Raw genomic sequence first — 23,798 nt, forward strand, 5'->3', positions numbered from 1 at the left:
TGTCTCTTCAGATTAAACTGCTCAATTCATATGGATTAGTTTTACGATCTCTTTATGAACTTTTTGAAGCGTCAAGATGTGTAGCTGTCAATGGAGGGACAGAAATCTCTCAGATTTCATTAAATATATCTTCATTTGTGTTTCGAAGATGAACGAAAGTCTTACGGGTTTGAAACGACATGGGGTGGGAAAATGATGACAGAATTTAAATTTTTGGGTGAACTATCCCTTTAATAGATTGTAATCATGAACAAACAATGAACAACACTATTGTTCATTGTGCATTATTAATAAATTAAATTAAATTAAAAAGCCATTATAAATTACTAATGTTAATTTATGTAAAGGGTCAGTTATTTTTAGGGTCAGTAATAAAAAAAAAAAAGGGAATACTTTTATTCAGCAAGGATACATTAATTTGATCAGAAATGACAGTAAAGACATTTATAATGTAAAAAAAAATCTATTTCATATAAATGTTGTTTAAACTATTTATTCATCAAAGAATTCCGAAAAGTGTATCAGTTTCCACAAAAATATTGAATAGAAAACATTATTTTAAATAATGTTATATTTCACAATATCACTGTTTTTTACTGTATTTTTGAACTTTTGCATGGTAGTATTGCTGCAAAAGTATTATTCATTGTTAGTTCATGATATCTACACAATGTAAACAAATGAAACCTTATTGTAAAGTGTTTCTGAAATCAATATAAATAAATAAAATCAAGGGGAGTCTGCAATAGAGGGATTTATTATTCATTTTCTTTATAAGCTGAACCATATTAACACACTCCAAATTTCGCAACAGAATTCAAGACGTGAGCCGAATGGAAACTGAGATGTTGAAACACTCCGCTTCTGTGTTCTGCGTTTATGAGAGCCAAAGTAAATGAGCGACTGACAAACTGTCTATGCCATCAAGAGCCGAGGGTGGTGTGTGTAAACACTTGCGATCGCAGGAAACAAAAGCCTTATGGTGAAAAGCTCAACATGAAAGGAACAAATTATTCAATTTCCTTTGAAACACATAAAAGGGCTTTTTGATTGTCAAACAACATGCTGGTGTGAAACACGTGAAGTCATGCCTTTCCTTTCCTATCTGTCACCAGATAGTATCGATTTTTAAACAAGATAAATCAAGACGTTTGGAATTATATGGTTAGATAGATTTCTGTTTTTGTTTTGTTTAGTATTTAACCATTGACATGTGAGATTATGAACCAAAAAGGAAATGTTCCAAATCTGTCTTGGAATGAACAAGGAGAAATTTGTTCATAATGTTTTCTAATGGGGACTGGGGCTGTCAAGCTCCAAAATGACGTAAAAAAACCCCATAAAAGTAGTTAAAAAGTAGTCCAAATGTGTGTGTGTATATAGTTGCAGTTCCCATTGACTTCCATTGTATTTTATGACCATACAGTGGAACCAACATTCTTCAAAATATCTTCTTTTGTGTTCCTCTGAAGAAAGAAAGTCATACAGGTTTGGAACGACATGAGGGTGTCAAGATTTTTGGGTGGACTATTAATTTAAACGAGGGCATGAATAAATAAGAAATAGAATCCAATTCTTAATTTGTAGCCATGATACCATTGCTCTGTACATACAACATCTCATTTATACAAGCTTTAATTTTTATTTTGAGTTGAATATTTGAACATGCATAACATTTTCAGTGAATAACCAAAACGTCGCACAAAACCATCATATGGTTTCAAAAGACTTGGATATAGCACACAAGTCATATCAACTACTTTTGTAGTGTCATTTTTGGAGCTTGAAGTCCCAGTCCCCATTCACTTCCATTGTATAAAAAAATAGGAGAACTATCTCTTAAAGTGACCAGACCAAATCTTGCTCTTCTGTGCCTGTGCTAATTTACATAAATTAAGAGACTTCATGAGACGAGTTTTAATTTACTTTGACTGATTCACTGCCAAGCGATTAACATGTTTGTTCTTGCACTCTTTTTGTCTTGTTCCAGGATGACCTACTCTTATCTCACCTGTTGTTGGCCTCTGAGAGTCACTCTGGAGGTAGAAAGAGCAAAGGAAGATCCCACCTCAGATTACATCAGGCTACACACTGAGAACGTGTGTTTCGCCGTCTTTCTCCAGCAGTGTGTGACGCTCAACAGAGGTCTAAAGAGACTAATGTCTAAACAAAACCACGTAAGACGAAAGACTCTCTTTTGTAAGGAAACCTTTAGTTATTTTCCCCAGCACTGACTACCTGTTCAGGTGGGTTGAAGTTAAGGTTTGGCTGCAGGTATTATTAGTTGCAGTCGACCTGAATGGTTTGCAGACTCTTTGCAGTACATTCCAGTTCCATAGATCAAACTGCGCTTGTGTGTGTGTGTGATCTCCAGTGTGCTGAATTGTAGATATTGTATTATAGGAAATAGAAGGACAATATTTTTTATAATGTAGATACTCATCTTGTGCCTTCACTCTTGCTTTTCGTATTGATGGTTGGTGAACTTGGTGAAATTGTAAATAAAACTTTACAAGATTTGCTTGAGCGTTTTAATGGAAATATGATGGCTTGCAAAAATATCGCTTGTCAGAAAGGTATACAAAGTCTAATATACAAAGCACTGTATTTTTAGAAGGCCTGAGTAAATTCACATTTGAGAACCATTATTTTTGAGAACAAACAATACAATGTGTTTAATTACTAACCAACAATATTAACCCTCTTTTATATCACATATGGTGAATGTCACAAAACGTCATATTTTATCCCAAAATCAGAACAAAAATGGACAAAAAAAAAAAACCTTTTTTCACAGGGACTCGTTATTCCATTTCTGTTTGTCAAATGTCTGAAATTTGTTCAGTTTATGTCTCAGCTGTTGAATCTTTTTAGATTCAAACATATTTACACGTCAAGAAATTTGTGGGAAGAAAAGCAGTTGAAAGTGAGAAGTGTATATATATAGTACTGGTCAAAAGTTTTGAAACATTACTATTTTTGATGTTTTTGAAAGAAGTCTCTTCTGATCATCAAACCTGCGTTTATTTGATCACGGAAAAACAGTAATATTGTGAAATATTTTTCTCTTTTAATATACTTTAAAATAGAATTTATTTCTGTGATGCCAAGCTGACTTTTCATCAGCCTTTACTCAAATCTGGAAACAGCAGTGATGCTTAATATGATTTTTTTTAATAACCTGTGACACTTTTTTTTAGGATTCTTTGATGAATAAAAATAAGTTAAAAAGAACAGTGATTATTTGAATGTATTTATTTTATTCTGCATTACTTGCAGTTCTTTTTGTCTTGAAAATGTGACAAAAAAAAGAACATTTTCTTTGAACAAAATATACTTACTTTCTGGACAAGTTATTGACAGGTTTTGTGAAATTCACTAACAATTGTCAATTGTGTTTGACGAATTGCTTCCCTTCTCAATACATGAATATTGATTGTTCAGGCAGTTGTAAAGACCGATTACAGCAGGGAAGATAAAGTTACACTACTCAACTTAACACCAAACATGCTCAGCCTTCCGAGTCCATGATGAAAGTTTCAAAGTCAGGGTCCAGATCAGACACGAGGGCGTTGACAAAGTCCTCGATGGAGGGTCTTTTCTGCAACATGCCTGGACATGAAACAAGAAGGGCAAATTCCAGTTACGTTTATAGACTCGTTTATAGCAGGATGACTTTCCTGCATTAATGACTTGTTTAGGTGAATGTTTACCATATACTTTGCATTGGGTAAGAAGCACTGTAAATCTGAGCCGAATTTACTATGGCAGAGAAGCAGCATCTAAAAGAGCAGAGGTTTTATCTTTCCCATGCTACATTATGACAATATGATCTTCCACAGGTTGACGCATTTCGTTTTTTTCTGCCCTGCTCAGTGAACACAGTGCAGCCAATAACAGTGAGCCGTCCTGCTAAACTGTGCACACTCGATTTACAATTCCTCTGTGCTGGCGCTTTGAAGTCTGCTCATTTCCCCTTGTAGAACTGCCAATGTAAATAGGTCCTCCTCCCTTCCCCCTCTTTCCTGCACAGGTCACCTCTAAAACACACACACACACACACACACACACACACACACACACACTGAGGAGGCCAAGTCCACACAGCAACAGGCTGCACTAAAATCTCATGCAACTCTGACCCACATTATTCCCATTGAAAATTCTGCAAAACGAAACAAATTTTACAAGTAGTGTAAATATTTGCTCTGACAAACATTGTGATTCTGTACTAAATTATAAGATGAAAATCTGAAACCTGGTCACAATCACACGACGGCTTTATTTGATTACATTACCTTGTTACAATTCATAATGACTTATACACCGGATGTAGATTTGGACAGTGCTCCTAAGGGAACATGGTGATGGGATTTGAGATGGGAGGAAAAATTATATTGCAAAGTTGTATTCACTCACGAAATATGTGTTCTCTTGCAGAACTATTACGTTCCCCCGAGAAAATTCTGCGTTCTCTCGCAAAACATTTGCATTCTCTCACAATGGTATTGAGTTCCCAGGAAAACTTTGCTTTGTCATTGAATCCAAAGTTTCTCTGTGGAAAGCAAGTGAGAAACTTTGCGTTCTCTTGCAAAACATTTGCGTCCCATTGAGAAACTTTTCGTTCCACAGTGAAACTTTTTGTTCTCTTAAAAACATTTGTGAGACAAACTATGCATTAATGCGCAAAACATTTGTTTCTCTTGCAAAAGTATTGCATTCCCCCAAGAAAATGTGCAAATGTGTTCATTTTATTTCAATGACAAAGCTTGTGTGAACTTTTCCTTCCATTTCATTTTTTCCCCATCACCATGTCCCTTTAGGGGCTCTATAGACTTTTAAGCACAAGCTGCTAAATAGGTGGTTTCTGACCTACTGGACATGACTTGGGCATGAAAGAGACCAGTACTACTAAAAAAAAGAAAAACAAAGAAATGCTGGCATTATGACTGTAACAGTAAATAGTCACACCTCAATGTGTATACCTTACTGTGCTCATGTTGTTTTAAGCTGACTGCTACAGAAACACAGATGCTGTTCAGACAGCTAAAGATGTAACGTGGACTATTTATTTAATCTCCGAATAAATCACACTAGGACTAGACGTCTCCAGCATCAATGGCACTTTCTATAATGATGTTCATTTCCTGAGTTCACTCTAGAGGGGATTTAGACTACAAGACTATCCAGACTCAATTTGTATATTCTTGTTTTTGAAAAGGGGGAAAAAAATAAGAGCCATATCCAGTGAGAATAAAGATAGCAGATAAATATGAAGGAATGAACGAGTTGGGATATAATATTTTATTTTTTCTTATTGCTCTTGAATGATCGAATCAAAATAAATTAGAGCAATTAAAATGTGTGAATGTTTGTGTGCAATTATTACTACCAAGGCCTTATAAAGTCTTTCTTAAAATGTTTTTGTTAATAACAGCCCTGACCCGTTGAGGTATGGACTCCACTAGACCCCTGAAGGTGTGCTGTGGCATCTGGCACCAATATGTTAGCAGCGGATCCTTTAAGCCCTGTAAGTTGCGAGGTGTTCAGCACATCCCACAGATGCTCGATTGGATTGAGGTTTTGAGGTCGCCTCCAAATTCTCAAACTCGTTGTTGTGCTCCTCAAACCATTCCTGAACCATTTTGGCTTTGTGGCAGGGCGTATTATCCTGCTGAAAGAGACCACAGCCACCAGGGAATACCGTCTCCAACAATGCTTAGGTAGGTGGTAAGCATCAAAGTAACATCCACATGGATGGCAGGACCCAAAGTTTACCAGTAGAACATTGCCCAAATCATCACACTGCCTCCGCAGGCTTGCCTTCTTCCCAAAGTGCATCCTGGTGCCATGTGTCCCCCAGGTAAGCGACGCACACACACCCGGCCATCCACGTGATGTCAAAGAAAACGTGCAGGGCTCCAGACAAACTTTTTTCACCCCAACTGAAAATTTTAGGGGCGCACACCGTAAATCAACATGCTAATCAAATCTACTCATTTCCACTGTATTACTAATAAATATTTTGATAATACAGGGCTCCAGACTAACAGCTCCAGACTAACATTTGCGAGCAGTGGCTGGATGAAAATGAATCCTAAGGTTAATTTAATCATAAAATTACTATTGTTTTGCATTTTGTTAACAAGTGCAGTTACTAATAATAGTGCATGTTTGTTTATTGGAAATTTAACAGTGAAGCGCTGAGCTTGAATTGTTATGCAGAAAACGTCAACTTTTATTAACAACAGTAAATGTGCAAAAACCAAATTTTTATAAGGAAAATTTTAATATTCCACTCTTATTAAATGTACTATTGTTCTTCTCTATACTATCATTGCACCGAATCCAGGGTTCGGGTTCGGATTCGGCCGAATATTGGGCTTTTTGACTGGGTTCGGTTTCTGCCGAACCTCAGAATATATTTCCACCGAACCCGAACCTGAACCCTATAGGCTTGCACTATGCGCGCCCCGCTGGTCGAACGTAATGACGCCGCTGTTGAAAGTGAAAATGGAACTCATGAACAGAAAACGTGGCAGTATACTTTAAGTCAAAAGAAGGCGATTCAAGTTGAGCTACGCGTTCAATTTGCAATGCCGATTTGTCTCATGATGACAAGGACCCTAAACAACAGCCGCTGTTAAAACATTTGCATATGAAACCCGAGAGAATACATGAACACTTGTGCATGAAGGAATCTACAGACAGCAGCCAAAATGTATTTTATTTTACCGTGCAAACAGCCTATAGATCTATAGATCAGATCAAATATAAATAAAATTAATAAAATATATAGGCCTACACTAAATATTTTTCACTTAAATAATTACCAAATTAAGATGACAAAACGAAAATACACTGAATCCGTTAGCTTTGAAGAACCGGAATTAGGTAAATAGGTAGATAATATACTATTCTCTTAAAACCATAATTTCGTTATTTTTACTAACCCAAATAATGATTCATCCGCTAGGTTGCACGTGAGGGGGAAAAAATAGGTTCCTTCCACTTAAGAGTTGAGCTCATTTATTTTATTTTATCCCAATGGACATGGACCTCTCATTTCTTTTCCCAAATCTTCACTCACGTCGCCATGTTCGCAGGGGATTATAAACGTTTCTTCCTTTCGTTTGTTTATAATTAAGTCTAACTATTCACATCCTTTACTGTGGGAAAGTATAAAAAACACTGTAAGACGAATACCTTTTTACTTCAAATTGTATTTAACACAGTTTGTTCTTGTTATTAAACTTGGTAAGGCGCGTCAAGTTTGGTTTATTTGAATAGCGCATTTCCCACACACCGGTGATTTTAGTTTCGTTTTCTCTGGCAGTGAATAATCAAACATTGCCTAAATGTCTTGACCCTGTGGAAAATAAAATCCGCTCTTCAGACATTTTACAGCAAGTGTTGCTTTGCAACATCAGTAGAACATATGAAGACGAAGATATTCAAGAAGGTGTCTATTCAGTGTCCCATTCCTCTCAAAGTGCAGAGCGTAGGCCTATATGACGCATCTTTGCTGGGAAATAGTATGAATCAAATATTTTTCTAACTAATATTTAATTTTCATATATTCTTGAGGTTACCATTATTTACTGAAAATCATTTTTGTTTTATAGGCTGTGTTGTTTCACTGACCGAAGTGCTAAAATAAACACGCATGGATGTTTCAGCCTCAAATGATTTCAAAATGTAGCCTAGGCTATATATCTGGCATAGACTACAGTATTTAAAATAGCATATATGCATTAGTTACATTCTCAATTTAATTTACAGAGCAATCCCTGCTAAGTTTTTAGTTTAACTAATACTATAGAAGAGGATTAGTGTGTGTCGCACGCAACGGGGGCGTGGCATCACGGTGGTGGCGCTCCATCTCGATGTCGGCACAACCCTAGCGCGCGCCTCCTGCGCTCTCTGTTGGGTTGTTCTTTGAAACGACAGAGGACGACTCAGGGTCATTTTTCTATAAACCATCATGAAATAGCGGCGAGAAGAACATACACGACAATGTTTACTTTAGTAAACTTGACCAAAACAGTTAATGGTCAGTAGCATCCCTACACTGCTGTGGACGTTGTTAACTTCATTAATGTGTTTACTGTGATAATGCACTGCGGATGGGAGTAGGATTCGGTATTCGGTTTCGGATTCGGACGAATCTTAACCAGTGGATTCGGTATTCGGCCGAACCCCAAAAATCTGGATTCGGTGCATCCCTAGAACACTCTTTCCTTGTTTTCTGTGTAATCCAGTCACAATTTGAAGAAAAGTTTTAGTTTTCCATGAGACTTTGTGACTTCCTACTTTTGGAAGTGGAACTGTCAAATAAGTGCTCATATGCCACCACCTACTGGTTATAATGGGTTTTTTGTTTTGTTTTGTTTTTTGCCATAAAGTGGCCAGCACCTTTAAACTTTTAGTTTTACAAATCATCACACTAAAAATAATATTAAAATTGGATAATATTTAGAGCTTTGAAGTGCTGGAAAAAGTGTGAAACACTTGAAAAGTGTTTGAATTTCACTCTCAAAAGGTTGTACTGAGATGAATAATGTAAAAAAAAAACATTTGACTAATTTCTTCCACAATACAATGGGGTGTTACTACATTAAATACATGGTGAATGTTTATGATTTGTGGACTGAAACCCCTGAAATGTTTCTCCTGGTCTCCACGTCAGCTCTGTTTGCTCTGATATCTGTGGTTTATAAAAGAGAATTCTGCACCAAACGCTTCCCACTAGGTCTCGCAGTAGCGATGTTATTAATACTGTGGTGAATTCAAATGCGTTCTCACTGGATCTCTCAGCGCTGTTTAGTAACGTGTCACGTGATCGAGATCGGCCCATGTATGAGCTCGCGCTGCGTTGTCTATTATTGCTCCAAGCTGATAAACGTCCGCGCAGCACAGCTCAAACAAGTAGTGCGGGTCCGTTCCGCTTTCGTTTCATTTGCCGTCCAATGTTTCTCAAATGTAACAGAAATGGCACCGCGGTTGTAGCACCAGTACGACCTCCAACCAAATTCAGTCGCACCAGCAGGAAAAAAAATACGCAAAATGCTACCATTTAGTCGCAGTCTGGAACCCTGACGTGATTCATCAGACCAGGCCACCTTCTTCCATTGCTCCGTGGTCCAGTTCTGATGCTCACGTGCCCACTGTTGGCGCTTTTGGTGGTGGACAACAAACTGCGATTCACTGTGTATTCTGACACCAGCATGAACTTCTTGAGCAATTTGAGCTACAGTAGCTCCTCTGTTTGATTGGACCACACAGGTTCTCCACTGTTCCTTCCTTGGACCGCTTTTGATAGATACTGGATAGATACGGGAACACCCCACAAGAGCTGCAGTTTTGGAGATGCTCTGACTGACCCTTGTCAAACTGGCTCAAATCCTTACGCTTGCCCATTTTTCCTTCTTTTAACACATCGAATATGAAGACAAATGTTCACGTGCTGCCTAATATATCCCACCCACTAACAGGTGCCGTAATAATGAGATAATCAGTGTTCACTTTACCTGGTCATAATGTTATGCCTGATCGGTGTATAACATATGTCAGTAAGATTTATTTTAATGAATACCTTTATTCCACATGGATGCATTAACTTGATCAAAAGTGACAGTAAGACATTTAAAATGTTACAAAATCATTATATTTCAAATAAATGCTGTTCTTTTGTTCTTCAATGAGTACTGAAAAAAATCTATTAATATAATAAATGTTTATTGAGCACCAAATCAGCATATTAGAATCTTTTCTGAAGGACCGTGTGACACTCGAGACAAGAAAACTACGTGTGTGTGTGTGTGTGTGTATATATAAAACCTTACCACAGAGGAATAATTCATCTTTTTATGTGGGAACATGATCACCTGGTTGACAGGATCAAACATTTGCAGGGATGGACGGAATAAAGTCGCCATATTTATCAGCGCAGGTGCATTGTGTGTTTTATTATGAATCAAAGGGACTTTCTAGTTCAGGATGCCCTGAACAATCCAGCTGTGTGTGCTTTGAAATGGAGGTCAACCACAGAACGAATGTCCGACATGCCTTTTCAAACGCCTTCCCTTCACAGAGAGCTTCGTTTATCCATGGAGAACAAGAGGATGAGGAGGCTCTTTGTGATTGGTCAGAATAGCTCATGACTGAGACTGGAGGATGATGAAACTAAGGACACATCAAAGTGAGGCAGGCTCATCTCTCCTCAATTAATCCCTGTTTAAACGCTGTTCTTTGGCTCCTGCGCCGTACACCACACCTTGAGGTTGTGCAGTTACGTGGGCACAGCGAGACATGGTGGAACATGACTCAGGTAGTGCTGGTTTGGGTTTCATATGAAAGAGGACAGGGTTAACAAGAGGTCAAATGAGGACTTGACACAAGATACTATTTGGTCGACTTAATTGTGCAACCGAATCTCTCGAGTTGAAGGTTTGGTTATGCGTTCCAGCAGTCCTGGTCTCCATGCATACTGCTTAGACTCGGTTGAGCAATGTTTAAAGACTAAGAAGATAATTACAGCCTCCCTCCCAGCAGATGAAGAGATTTTCTGGTTACTCCACGGCTTTGACGTTCGGAACTATTTGAAACATGTCGCGAGTTGAAAGCAATAAGCTCATGATATACCTTAAGGCTGAAATTACTTCATCATTGACTTTGTAATTAAAACTGGAGGTCTCAAAGCTTTGTCAGAAAATAAAAAGAAAGCTCAGGTTCCAAGGATTATGCACATGAATCATGTGGCTTATTGTCTGTATGAAAACAATTGTTCACATAAATATTAGTTAGAAGGTTCCAAATTCTACTTGCTTCCATTTTGCATTTGGTTCATTTAGTTCCAAATGAAGTAATGAGCATATCAATTTGAGTAACGTTGAACAATCAACAAATGTTTTTAATAAAAGAATGGTTAGCATTTGGTGTGTGTGCCTCCTTTGCTTTGATGAACAAAACCTGATGATCATGGTCTCCAGCATGATTTGAGATGATCCAAAGTGCACATTGAGCTTCAACAGAAGCATTAACATCTGATCGTCTGTACAAAGAGTTCACATGTAATGTCATGAATTATTTAAATGAAGATTTAAGATTCCTAACCTTTGAATTACGGACTATATTTCGATGAGCCACATGTGAAGCGAATACCGTTGACCATCTTCTAGCAAGGCCACATATTAAGGTCTGGGTAGATTAGAGAGTAAGCAAACAATCAGTTCTCATAATCTACATGTTGGATGCAGGAGAAATGAGCAGAAATACAGATCTTAGCAACTTTGGCTAAGGCCAAATTGTCATGGCAAGGCGACTGGGTCAGAAGTTATGGCAAGGCGACCTGCCCTCTTTCTCACTCTGGAAGAGTACAGGTCCTGGTGGGTGGGCAGGGGAGCACCAATAATCCTCTCAGCCTGTCGTTTGTAGTCCCCTGATGTCTGATTTGGTAGCTGAACCAAACCAGACAGTTATAGATGAGCACAGGACAGACTCAATGACAGCTGAGTAGAACTGTGTCAGCAGCTCCTGTGGCAGGAAATACAACCTCTGCTTTTTCACAAATGGAGTCAATGTGATTGCACCACTTCAGGTCTTGAGAGATGGTGGTGCCCTGGCATATACCAATGGTGTTCCCATGGTGGAAGTGGGCTCTTTCAGCAGGATAATGCACCCTGCCACACTGCACACATTGTTCAGGAATGGTTTGAGGAACATTATAAAGAGTTCAAGGTGTTGCCCTGGCCTCCAAACTCCCCAGATCTCAATCCAATTGAGTATCTGTGGGATGTGCTGGACCAAAAAGTTCGTTCCACGGCGGCTCTGCCTCACAACATACAGGACTTGAAGGATCTGTTGCTAACGTCTTGGTGCCAGATACAGATACCGCAGGACATCTCGTCTCGGTGGGTCGGCGCTGTTTTGGCAGCATACAGAGGACCAATAACCTAATATTAGGCATGTTTTGGCTCATGTGTGCTGATCCAAAGTTTGGAGTCAGGTTTTTTTTAAATGAAAGAAGTCTCTTATGCTCATCAAGGCTGCATTTATTTGAACAAAAAAAACTGTAATATTTTACTATTTAAAATAACAGTTTTCAATTCAAATGTATTTGAGAAAGTAATTCATTTGTGACGTCAAGGCAGAATTTTCAGCATCATTACTCCAGCCTTTAGTGTCATGTGATCCTTCAGAAATCATTCACATCTGCTGATTGGATGCTCAAGAAACATTTATTATTATTACCAATGTTGAAAACAGTTGTTGTGCTTCATATTTTTGTGGAAACCATGATAATTTTTTTCAGGATTCTTCGATGAATAGAAAGTTAAAAAGAACAGCATTTATTTAACCCCATAGGTGTCTGAGCTCTTTTGGGGCCCTTTAGAAGTTTTGACATGCTCTTTTCAGTTGCTTATAAACACATTAATGGCAAAAGTGTAATTACACTGTATTCAGCACAAACTGGGCTACCATAATTTGTGAGCAACATGTATGTACATGCTTGTATTTTTGAGAGAAAAATGTTTATGCATGGTTTAAAAAAAAATAAAAAAAGTTTTAAAATTAAGGCCTCAAAAACTCACAATAGATATGTGTCCACAAGACTTTTGATTAATGGGTGTTGTTGCCTAGAGTTTTTGCTTTAAACTGATGTGAGAATCATTGATGTCATATGACAATCATTTACTTTTTAAAATCATAAATGTCTTAACTGTCACTTTTGATTAGTTTAAGGCATCCTTCAAAAATGTCACAAATGTATCATAAGGTAGTGTAAATAGTTTTGGATCCGGACATTTAAACCTCCTTTTATCGCTATATAATATTATTATTGAATATATTTATTATATTACTGTATGATATAACATTTATAAATCACAAGGTAGCAATGTATTGCTTTTCCTCAAACATTCTGGTAAAACTATTGTGTTTCTAAACCAATAACACAAAAGATACCTTGAAGAAGTAACCAAACAGTTGATGGACCCCATTGACTTCCATTGCATGGGGGGAAATAAAGTTTGGTTACCGACATTCTTCAAAATTCATTCTTTTTTTATGTTCAACAGAAGAAAGAAACTCATACAGGTTTTCATTTTTTGGTGAGCTATACCTTAAAGTCAGAACAAAGCGACATCATGCACTCAATTTAAATTTTTTTAGATAATTAAAATTTTTCATGAGCCATCTTAGTTTTTTCTAAACATAATTTAAGAAATGCATGAACCCCGCCCCGATTAATTTTCACTGATAGAATGCTCAGTATTCAAAACCCAACAGCAATGACGTCATCACAAAATTTGCATACTGAATTGGGATTTGTCAATTGTGACAATGGACTACTCTCGGGCGGCATTTTATCAATACAGAATTAGATAAACCAGTATTCTTTTATTGCCCATTCAACCACTATATTTCCTTCACGGTCTAATCCAGAGAATCTGTAGTTATTTATAAGATCTGCCCTTCTTTATGATTGCATATTGATGCATATTGTACTTGGCTATAAAGGCCACAAACTATTTGAATTGAAACCCCATCAAAGAACATCTGAAAGCAAGGTGAACCCAACCTTCCTGTGATCCTGTGTCTAAAACTCATGCATGTCACCATCTGTGTGCTGCAGCGCTAAAACATATCCCAGCCCAGGTGCTCGATTGTGCTATTGTTCTTTCAGTCTTTCCTTCTGCACTAAAATAGAGGTCCCTGGGAAAGCTGAAGGCCATGAAAGACGCCTCTGTGCCGCCCATGGCTGGAGAACACAGGGCTTCAGTCAGCATGGCCGTCAGTCCGTCACTTTCCCCTCTCTGCTATGCCATCTAATCCAGCCTGGACTTTTCAGCACCAGAGGCCTGGGATCCGGCCAGCTCAGAGCGAGGAGACCAGCAGATAAAAATGGCCCAGGCTATAGGCTCTCTCTAGGGTGGCTCTTGTTCCACTTCCACTGTGATCCGGCCCAGAGGAGGGGGGCGGCGGCACACTAAGGAGGACCCCTCTGAACCGGACCATTAATAATTAAATATATAACTGGTTAAGGAATAGGGAAAATAAGCAAGTGAACGCAGTGATGCAGAAATTTCAGTCGATACCAATACATATATACACACACACACACACACACACATATATACACATATACATATACATATACATATACATATATATATATATATATATATATATATATATATATATATATATATATATATATATATATATATACACACACACACACACACACACGCGGGATGATTTCATCGTAATTAACATGCACTGAATAATCATTCAATATAAAACCAGAAACATAAGGTCAGAAAATGAGGTCAATTTTGATGTTTCCTCTTTAAAGGACAACTCCGGTGAAAAATGAACCTAGGGGTAATTAACACATGGATTTAAATCGAATGTAAAGAGTTTTATCTCTAAAAACAGATTAGCTTATAACGCTAGTATATGGGGCATAGAATAAGTAAAATTAAATCGCTAGTTAATACCACTAACAAGGCTCAAAATAGCCTCACACTAACACGGTCGCATAATGAGGGTCCCTACATGCAAACCGAAGCATTGAGAACTTTGTAAGTGTACAAACACTTTAATAAGAAGATACTTTATTTACATTACGCATTTACATATCTTGGAAAACAGTCTCGACAAGTCGAGCCACGAACGCTGTGCTAAGTGATGAACTGTGACTTGGAATCTCTCATATGGTCCGTTGTTTCCGGAAGAAAGCACTGAACGCAACAGAGAAAATAAATAAATAAAAATAATTTTTTAAAAAACTGAACGCAACAGAGACTAGTGCTTCCAAAGGATACACACTAAAGAGTTGGCGGATTATTCAACCGTGGCTCGAATTGTCGAGGCTGTTTTCCAAGATGGCTCCTGTCTGTAAACGCGTAATGTACTGTCTTTATAAAGTATCTTCTTATTAAACTGTTTGTACACATACAAAGTTCTCAATGCTAAAAAGATGGTTTCTGTAATTTGAGATTGACGGCTTCTCTGAGTGAAGTTGTCACTGAGGCACTAACAGACTTTTTTCTGGATTTTTGGGAGGAGATTGGAGCTTTAGCTTTCATTTCTACATTTCCATAACTATTTATTTCACACCATCATAATTAATTGTTCTGCATCTGTGAGAGTGTGGGCGGGCTTTTGATAATCGCACCTCTACTTCCTGCTCTCTACTGCGCAACTCCGGTCCCGAGATCGCTACTGCGCAGACTCGGTCCCAAGATGTCAGCGCCGTGTACGGGCCTCCGAAAGCTTCAACTATGGTAAGCGGAAGTCAATGAAGTCGCGTCGTCCATATTTTTTTACGGTCTATGGTATACACATAATGTACTGTCTTTATAAAGTATCTTCTTATCAAACTGTTTGTACAAAGTTCTCAATGCTTCGGTTTGCATGTAGGGACCCTCATTATGCGACCGTGTTAGTGTGAGGCTATTTTGAGCCTTGTTAGTGGTATTACCTAGCGATTTAATTTGACTTATTCTATGCCCCATATACTAGCATTATAATCTAATCTGTTTTTAGAGATAAAACTCTTTACATTCGATTTTCAGGAAAACGCATCCCAGAGAACGATCTACTCGGTAACCATGTGTTAATTACCCCTAGGTTCATTTTTCACCGGAGTTGTCCTTTAAGGGACAAAGCAAAATGGCAGTGATTGAACTGAACTAACTTTGTGTTCATTTTCTCAGGTGCAGACTTTTTTCTTACCTTCCACCATCAGCATAGGCTCCTTCGCTCCTCCATGAGCCAGCATCTCTCTACGGTAACGCTCTCCGGTTTCCCTGCAACAACGTGAGCAGACAGAGGTTTACTTTACACTACCAGCATCGTTCCCACAATCCAAGCCCATAAACCCTTATGTTCCCCCTCTAACTGCCTGACATGTCCAAAACTGTCCAAACAAAAGGAAGTGCTAAAGAACAAAACCACAGTGGAGTAGTTAAGATATCCTGGTATTTTGAAAGACCCCATGAAATGAAAACAGGAGTTGTGGTTTTCAGTCTGTGCCTATTAACTTCGAGGCCTCTTTATATGTTTGTGCACTCTTACATGTTAACACATTTATCACATATTTAAATAACACATTTTATAGATTGAAATGGTATGGCATCATTCATTAGATACAATTAATGAAGGTTATGCTTGCAATCACTAAAAACAAAGGTTCTTTATTATTGGCATATATGGTTCAGAGTCTTCAACATCCCTGGAACCTTTCCATTGGACAAAAGTTTCCTAATCGAAAAGGTTTGTTTTTGAAAAAAGCTACCACCAGCCAAGTTTCACAGCCCAAATTGTTCTGAACTTTCACTAAAAGGTTCTTTGGGGAACCAAAAATGGTTCTTCTATGACATCTCTCCTAAAACCCCATTTGGGAACAAACTTTAGAGTAAAAAAAAAATGTAGTGTGCAATACAAGGGTGATTTAACCATCTTTCACAAACCTGTTGAGGGGGTCTTTATGGAAACACTGCTTCCACACCATGGAGGCCACCGCCCGTGACATCAGGTACGAGTAGTACTTCGCCCCATAGCCGACGAGGTGACTGAACCTCAGCTGCCAGGCCTGCAGAGACAGGTGCAGGTGAACTAATCACAAGCTGCCGTAGGAATATTCCTGTTACATCTCTGTAAACGCTTGCCAAGTTATTTCCTAACCTGGAAACATGCTGATGCTAACAACATTCAATCTCTCACCCAATTAAGTGGAACAGTCAAGTTAAGATATTTCCACAATGCCTTCAGGACCATATTCATCACTAAATATTTACATTCCCAGAGCACAAATGGTGCAAAGCCCTTTCCCATGGCTACTTTACTCAGAGGTAAATTAAAGACAGTGATAAGGTTTTGGGTGGGTGCAAGCCGGGGAAGTATTTCGCCATAAAAACACAGGCTAGGTTCGTGTTGAAAGAGCTCAGTAGTTCAAACGCAATCACTCAGGGATGGAGACGTGCTTAGACACCCGCTGTTACCATTATCCCTGCAGGAAATGAACCGAGCACACTACGCTTGATATGACAGTAAATAGGGGCAACAAACCTGTTGGTATACGATAAAATCAGTTTATAGCTACAGCTAGTCTAACATAGCTGGGTTCAAAAAGTCAACTGTAACTGCTATTTGATATACTGAATAATGAAAGACATTCTTCATCACTGTAATTACAGGTGTGACGTTGCCACTAAAACGTTCAAATCTGCAATTACTTTAATGTTATTTTCTGTCGCATCAGTGGTTTTGTGGGTCTCGCATTGTCTTGACACAGCCAGGGTGCTCATGCAGGATACGCATACCTGAATTTGCCCCCATCCCCCAAAATCCGGTGACTCTCTACTGTATCTGACAAATAAAACCAAACAAAACTAAAAACCAAGAAACAAACAAAACTAAAAATACATACAATGAAACAAAACAAATATTAATAATAATACAGCACAAACCAAACTAAACACAAAAAAACTAACAAATAACAAACAAACAAAATAATGGCAAAATCATTCTGGACCCCTCACACACAGGCCACTTCCTCTTTGAACTGTTGCCGTCTGGTTGGCGCTACAGAGCACTGAACACCAGAACGGCCAGGCACAGGAACAGTTTCTTCCCTCAGGCAATCCATCTCATGAACATTTAATGGCCCCACTTGGCACTAAACATGTGCAATACACCACTTTTTAAACATTTATTTATTTAACAAACCACACTTCTTAGTTGCTTATTTCCTTGCATTTGTACATAACATACCTGTAAAAACATATACGGTCTATTGTCTATTTATGTATATTGTGCATTTGGTAACACTTTAGAATAATGGTCATTAGTTAACATTAGTTAATGTATTTACTAATATGAACTAACCATGAGCAGTACATTTGTTACTGTATTTGTTCATCTTTGTTAACCTTAGTTAATATAAATACAGCTGTTCATAGTTTGTTCATGTTAGTTCACAGTGCATTAACTAATGTTAACAAGATTTTAATAATGCATTAGTAAATGTTGAAATTAACATTAACAAAGATTAATAAACGCTTTATAAGTGCAGTTCATTATTATTTAATGTTAATGTAGTTAACTAATGTTAACTAATGACCATTATTCTAAAGTGTTACTGTGCATTTAAATTTTTTTTTTTTTTTTATATATTGTTATTTCCCATTTACATTTACTTATTATATTTTTATTATCGATGTCCTGTCACTTTCATTCTGTTTGTACTGTGGAAGCTTCTGTCACCAAAACAAATTACTCATTTGTGCAAACATACCTGGCAATAAAGCTCTTTTTGATTCTGAAAACAAATAAAATAGCAAGACAAGAAACCAAGCAATCAAAACAAACAAAAAATCTAACAAACAAACAAACAAACAAACCAAGAAGCAAACCAAACCAGGAGAAAAAACAAAACAAAAATAAACAAAACAAAACAAAAGACAACAAATCAAGAAACAAACAAACAAATAAAAAAAAAAACTCTAACAAACAAACCAAGAAACAAACCAAACCAGGAGACAAAACAAAACAAAAATAAACAAAACAAAAGACAACAAATTAACAAACAAACAAACAAACAAACAAACACAAATCCCAAATAAGAAAGAAACAAACAAACAAACCACAACAACCCCCCCCCCCCCCCCCAAAAAAAAAGAAAAGAAATCTAACAAACAAACAAAGAAACAAACCAGGGGCCCATTCTTCGTACGTAGCTAACTCAGTTAGCTGGATTTGATTGTTGATGATTTGGCATGATCTTGGATTGTTTGGTTCTTCGAAGCTCATCCTGGACTTGCTGTCATAGTAACAGGTCCGTAAGCTTAAACCTGCTCGGGAGCAGGCTTATTTCATGTAAACAGGATTAGATTGCATCTTGAGGTGATACTTAAAATCTGTCCCAGCCACTGCTACTTTATTACAAGAGTTCATTACTGAACCAGGGGCAATAATAATAATTTTAAATAATAATAATAATAATAATATAAAAATGTTATATTGTATATGAATATGAGAATGTATAATGTTGTGTATAATACTATAGACTTGATTGAGTGATTTATTTGTGATGGAATAATTACTTTATATAATTTTAATTTTATTGGTTTACACACATGTTGTACAGTTAATCTGAGCCGTGCATTAAGTGATCACGGATATTATGGGAGTGGCTTGATGCAGCGCGAGAGAGGATAATTTGATCTTGACCCATAAGAAACTTGAATACTGTCACGTTACAAATCTGCTTCAAATTGAATAAAAAATTTAATTACAACATTGAAATAAAAATGTAAAGGGTGTACAAATACTGTATAAAATTGTGAATATAAATAATTGGTAATCATGTAAAAAAAAAAACCATTTATCATTTATCTATTATAACTTTTATGTTGGTTTGGTCGTTTGGCTGTTTCCTTATAAAGGTTCAGAAATTCGTGGGGGTTTTTTTGTGTGTAATTTGTCAAGTTTTTTGCCAGGTGGCTTTTTAATTATATGATGTCATTACGTTGCTGTCTTGACGCCAGCCAATCGCTGCATTGCTGATCGTGGTTTCGAGTATCGATGCATCTGCCCTCTTCAGGGGAAAAAAGAACGCTCAGTAATCTTAGATCATTTAATCCAGATATTTTAAATCCAATCCGCAAATTCGTTTGAAGAACCAAATTAGCCTGAGATCAGTTATCACGATTAAAAGATCTGGGATCTGCCAAATCATCTCAGATGTAATAAGCAACGTACGAAGAACGGGCCCCTGGAGACAAAACAAACCAAACCAAAAATAAACAAACCAAAAGACAACAAATCAAGAAACAAACAAACAAAAATCCCAAATAAGAAACAAACAAACCACAACAACACCCCCTCCAAAAGAAAAGAAATCTAACAAACAAACAAACCAGGAGACAAACCAAACATAAACAAAACAAAGACAACAAATCAACAAACAAACAAACAAACCCACAACACCCCCCCCCCCCCCCCCCAAAAAAAAAACCGAACAAACAAAAGTAGGCTTTATACCATAGAGGACCTTCTTCTCCTATCACAGGGCCCAGGGAAACATTAGGCACATTAGGCTTATTTACGGTCCGCTAAATACATGATTCACATCAGAGTGTTACAACCTCCTGAACGTAGGAATCTTACAGATACACGCGTTATATTCTTTTGTAGTCGGTACATTATAAAAGCAATGCTATCATGCTACAGAATATTAAGGACTCCACAAAGACATCTGGCTATAATGATTAGTAAGGGACATGCTGGACAGTCTGTTCTTACACAGAATGTGTGTGTGTGTGTGTGTGTGTGTAAGTGTTTCTCTGTGAGGTTGTTGAAGAGAGCCAGGGTTGTGTAAACAGCACTATGAGAGACACATTATGGTTGAGGAAGGTGAAACTGCTGTAGAATAAAGACTTAAGCCCCAGAGTATCAGCAAGACATATCCCATATGGCCCCTAATGAGTTCAGTAAGCTGAAACACACTCCTGCAGAGACGTATCATCCGAAAGCTAAACATTCGCAAAACAGAACAGCTACTTGACTATCAACACTCGCCTAAAATCTGTATTGGGTTATGGAAATATTTTCACTGCAGATGGGTTCTGTCAGGCTGCCGGCCACAAGATACTTCAAAATCTACATTTATAAGAATATCACATTTACAGTACTTTGCATTAAGGCCTTGAGCTAATCAAATCTAACCAACTCTCACAAGGTAATACCATGGTTTTTTGGACATGTACGCTCTTTGCATCCCATCATGCATCTCAGCGGCCAGAGGAATGCAACACTGCGCAAATGTTCCCAAATATTAGCAACAGTACAAGAACCTCCATCTGGTCCATGTTTCTAACAGCTGACATTATCTTCCAGAACACTATTAATGCCCTAGTAAACCGAATCAACGTCAGCATAAGTCAAACAACTGTAAATACGGCTCTCTCTGTGAGTCATTAACCATCTCCGTCATTGGCCACACTCTTTATTAATGGTCAAGGATCACTATTATTACTCATTTGGTGATTTGAACAAACCTCAGTATGAACCTTTGGTGCCGAAGTCGTACTGTGCGATTTGTGGTATAATACGTTTGGTGTGGTATGCTATTTTTGTTCAGCAATAAGACTTAAATTTCCCCCTGGTGGACAATAAAATGGGCAAAATAAATCCTGAAATTAAACAAATGCTGTTCTTTTGACCGTTATATTCATTAAAAAGCCCTGAAAAAATGTATCAGCGTTTCCACAAAAAAATATAAAGCAGCACAACTTCTGTTTTCAACATCAGCATATTAGAATGATTTCTGAAGGATCATGTGACATTGAAGACTGGAGTAATGATGCTGAAAATTCATCTTTGAATCACAGAAATAAATTACATTTTAAATATTCAAATAGAAAATGGTTATTTTAAATTGTAAAAATATTAGACAATATTACTGTTTTTACTGTATTTTTGTTCAAATAAATGCCATCTTGGTGTACATATGAGACTTCTTTTATTTTACTGACCTAAAACTTTTGAAGGGTAGTGAACATTGAAGGAGGGTCAGCTAAAATGTTCCTGTGTGTGTCATGGAAAGATTGTCAGGCCAAAAATTTGTCAGGTAAAAATCTAGTTTTATATCTTCAACGATATAATGTGTCAAAACAGCTGTGATACTTCAACAGAATTGCATGCCGAGGGTTTTACGGCCATATGTGGACTGAGAAAAGCTTTCATTTGTTCTTTAATAGTCAATAAAACATGCATCCTACAGGAATGAAAGACACACGCATACTATTAGCTGCGTTCCCGTGAGAGGCAGTAATAACGGATAAGAAGGGGGAAGCTGGGTGATTTAGACGATGGTAAAGACATTACGGCTGAGGCAATTAAAGAGAGAGGGGAATATTTAGAGTTGGGGGAGGCCTGATTCCCAGTGGCTCCACATAATTACAGGCCAGGATGAATGGTTTATGAAGGCCATTCCGAAATAAAATATGTGTTTTAAATCGCTCCAGCTCTCAGGCGGCCATCTCTACAGCTGCCGAAGAGCTGAGAAAAGCATTTCAAACTAGGTTTTCCCTTCCAAAAAGACTCTGAAAGAAGATTTTCAAATATTTCCCCCAGGGAGTGCTTCTTCAAAGTATATCTCTGCTTTGTTATTGCAAAAAAGGCCCCCGAAAAGGGCCGGAGAGCGGAGAAAAGCATTTTAATCCTTTAACCGTGCAGTGTCTGTGCAGAAAAACCACAGGGCAGGAAAGGGGCCAAAACTAAACTACCTAGGTGTGTTGATGTGTTTTTGTACTTCAGAAGCGGGAGTATAAGATGTTATTACGGATTAGTCAAGGAACGATTCCCAAACATTCATTAACTTCAATAACGCCAGTGGATCACTTCATTTCAGGGCAACAGACCACCTACATTTGGGAGATGTGCTTTTTGTGCAGTAACGATTTCTAGGGGCATTAAATAAATCAAAGTTATTTCATTAAAGCCGTTTCTACTGAATGGATTGGCAGAAAAATGCAGAACATGGTGGCGTCAACATTTAAAAACATTATTAAAAACATAAACAAATTATTACATGGGGAAAAAACACTGCACCCATGATATTTTTTAACTCAAATGAAACACACTTACTGTGTTAGTGACGTATGGCAGGCCATAATACTTCTTCTGCATGTCTATCATGATATCTGTCGTTGATTGATTTTGTGGTTTTCCATGATAAACTTGATCCAGGATTGCATAGAAAACCTAAAGAGAAACATTTACAAAAACTGCGTTCAGATACCAAACCATTTATGAAAATGTTCAGTCAATATTAGATCCAATTTAATTAGATTTCCAATTAAAACAATACAGTGTTTTTCAATGTTAGGTTTTAAAAGTACACCATTAATACCTAAATGGTTAAAAATTTAATTCAAAACTGTTCTACATTGGAGCTTTACTGTGAATACTGTTTTTTAATAAAAATCATATTCATCATCAGATCAGTTACGGGCCATAATAATAATAATAAATTATATATTATCTATATCTATACATACATATATACATATATATACATATACACACACATACAGTATATATATATATAAAATCTACTAAAGTTTCATATCAGTGCATACTTAAGATATGGCCCAGCATATTAACCCTAAAAAGTATAATTCTCTCTCTGGAAAATCCAGCTCATTTAAGTTATATTTTACACTCCAAAAATGTGGTTATGTTGGAAATCTTTCTCGTTGTTGAATGAGAAGATACCTGAAGTTGAGTGTCAGCCGCACCACAGACCTTCTTGGACTCACAAAGACGGGCCACCATGCTCTGCGGCAAAGGCTAAAATGAGAATAAAATGATATTTTCTATTAAACATTCACCCAGAAATTACTTCAGAAGACTTGGGAGTTGTATCTCCTACTTTTATGGTGCTATGGTCTTCCGTTTAAAAAAAATAACCATACATTTTAATTTATTGTATAGAACTAGAATTTAAAGGGGTCCTATTATGCTCATTTACAAGTTCATAATTTTATTTATTGGGTCTAGTAGAATACGTTTACATAATTTAATGTAACAAAAAAAAAAAAAAAAAAAATCTCCTATAATTTATGTTGTTGCAGCACCTGTTTTCACCCTCTGTCTGAACGCTCCGTTTTCATTTCGGTTTCTTTAAAACCTGCCTTCGGAAAAGTGGAGTCTGCTCTGATTGGATAGCTGGCCCCAGTCTTTTGTGATTAGTTCACCTCTTGTGCCCCTTACTACAACCA

General features: G+C 37.3%; 2 protein-coding genes across 3 annotated transcripts in view; one reads left to right on the top strand and one right to left on the bottom strand.

Moving 5' to 3' along the window:
* tnfrsf19 (tumor necrosis factor receptor superfamily, member 19) overlaps window positions 1-3,226 on the top strand; it is a 34,616-nt gene extending 31,390 nt beyond the window's left edge. Inside the window, exon 10 of the mRNA XM_079824585.1 lies at window positions 1,991-3,226. Coding sequence (XP_079680711.1) covers window positions 1,991-1,995 — 5 coding nt within the window. The 3' untranslated portion in view covers window positions 1,996-3,226. The remainder of the gene's footprint in view (window positions 1-1,990) is intronic.
* Window positions 2,521-23,798, bottom strand: part of mipepa (mitochondrial intermediate peptidase a) — a 35,077-nt gene continuing 13,799 nt past the window's right edge. For both annotated transcript variants that reach the window (XM_079824583.1, XM_079824584.1), the window contains exons 15-19: window positions 23,293-23,367; window positions 22,663-22,779; window positions 16,482-16,603; window positions 15,745-15,818; window positions 2,521-3,612 (exon numbers count right to left, since the gene is read on the bottom strand). In XM_079824583.1, coding sequence (XP_079680709.1) covers window positions 3,512-3,612; window positions 15,745-15,818; window positions 16,482-16,603; window positions 22,663-22,779; window positions 23,293-23,367 — 489 coding nt within the window. In that variant the 3' untranslated portion in view covers window positions 2,521-3,511. The remainder of the gene's footprint in view (window positions 3,613-15,744; window positions 15,819-16,481; window positions 16,604-22,662; window positions 22,780-23,292; window positions 23,368-23,798) is intronic.

This window comes from Gobio gobio, assembly GCF_949357685.1.
Source record: "Gobio gobio genome assembly, chromosome: 8".
NCBI lineage: Eukaryota > Metazoa > Chordata > Actinopteri > Cypriniformes > Gobionidae > Gobio > Gobio gobio.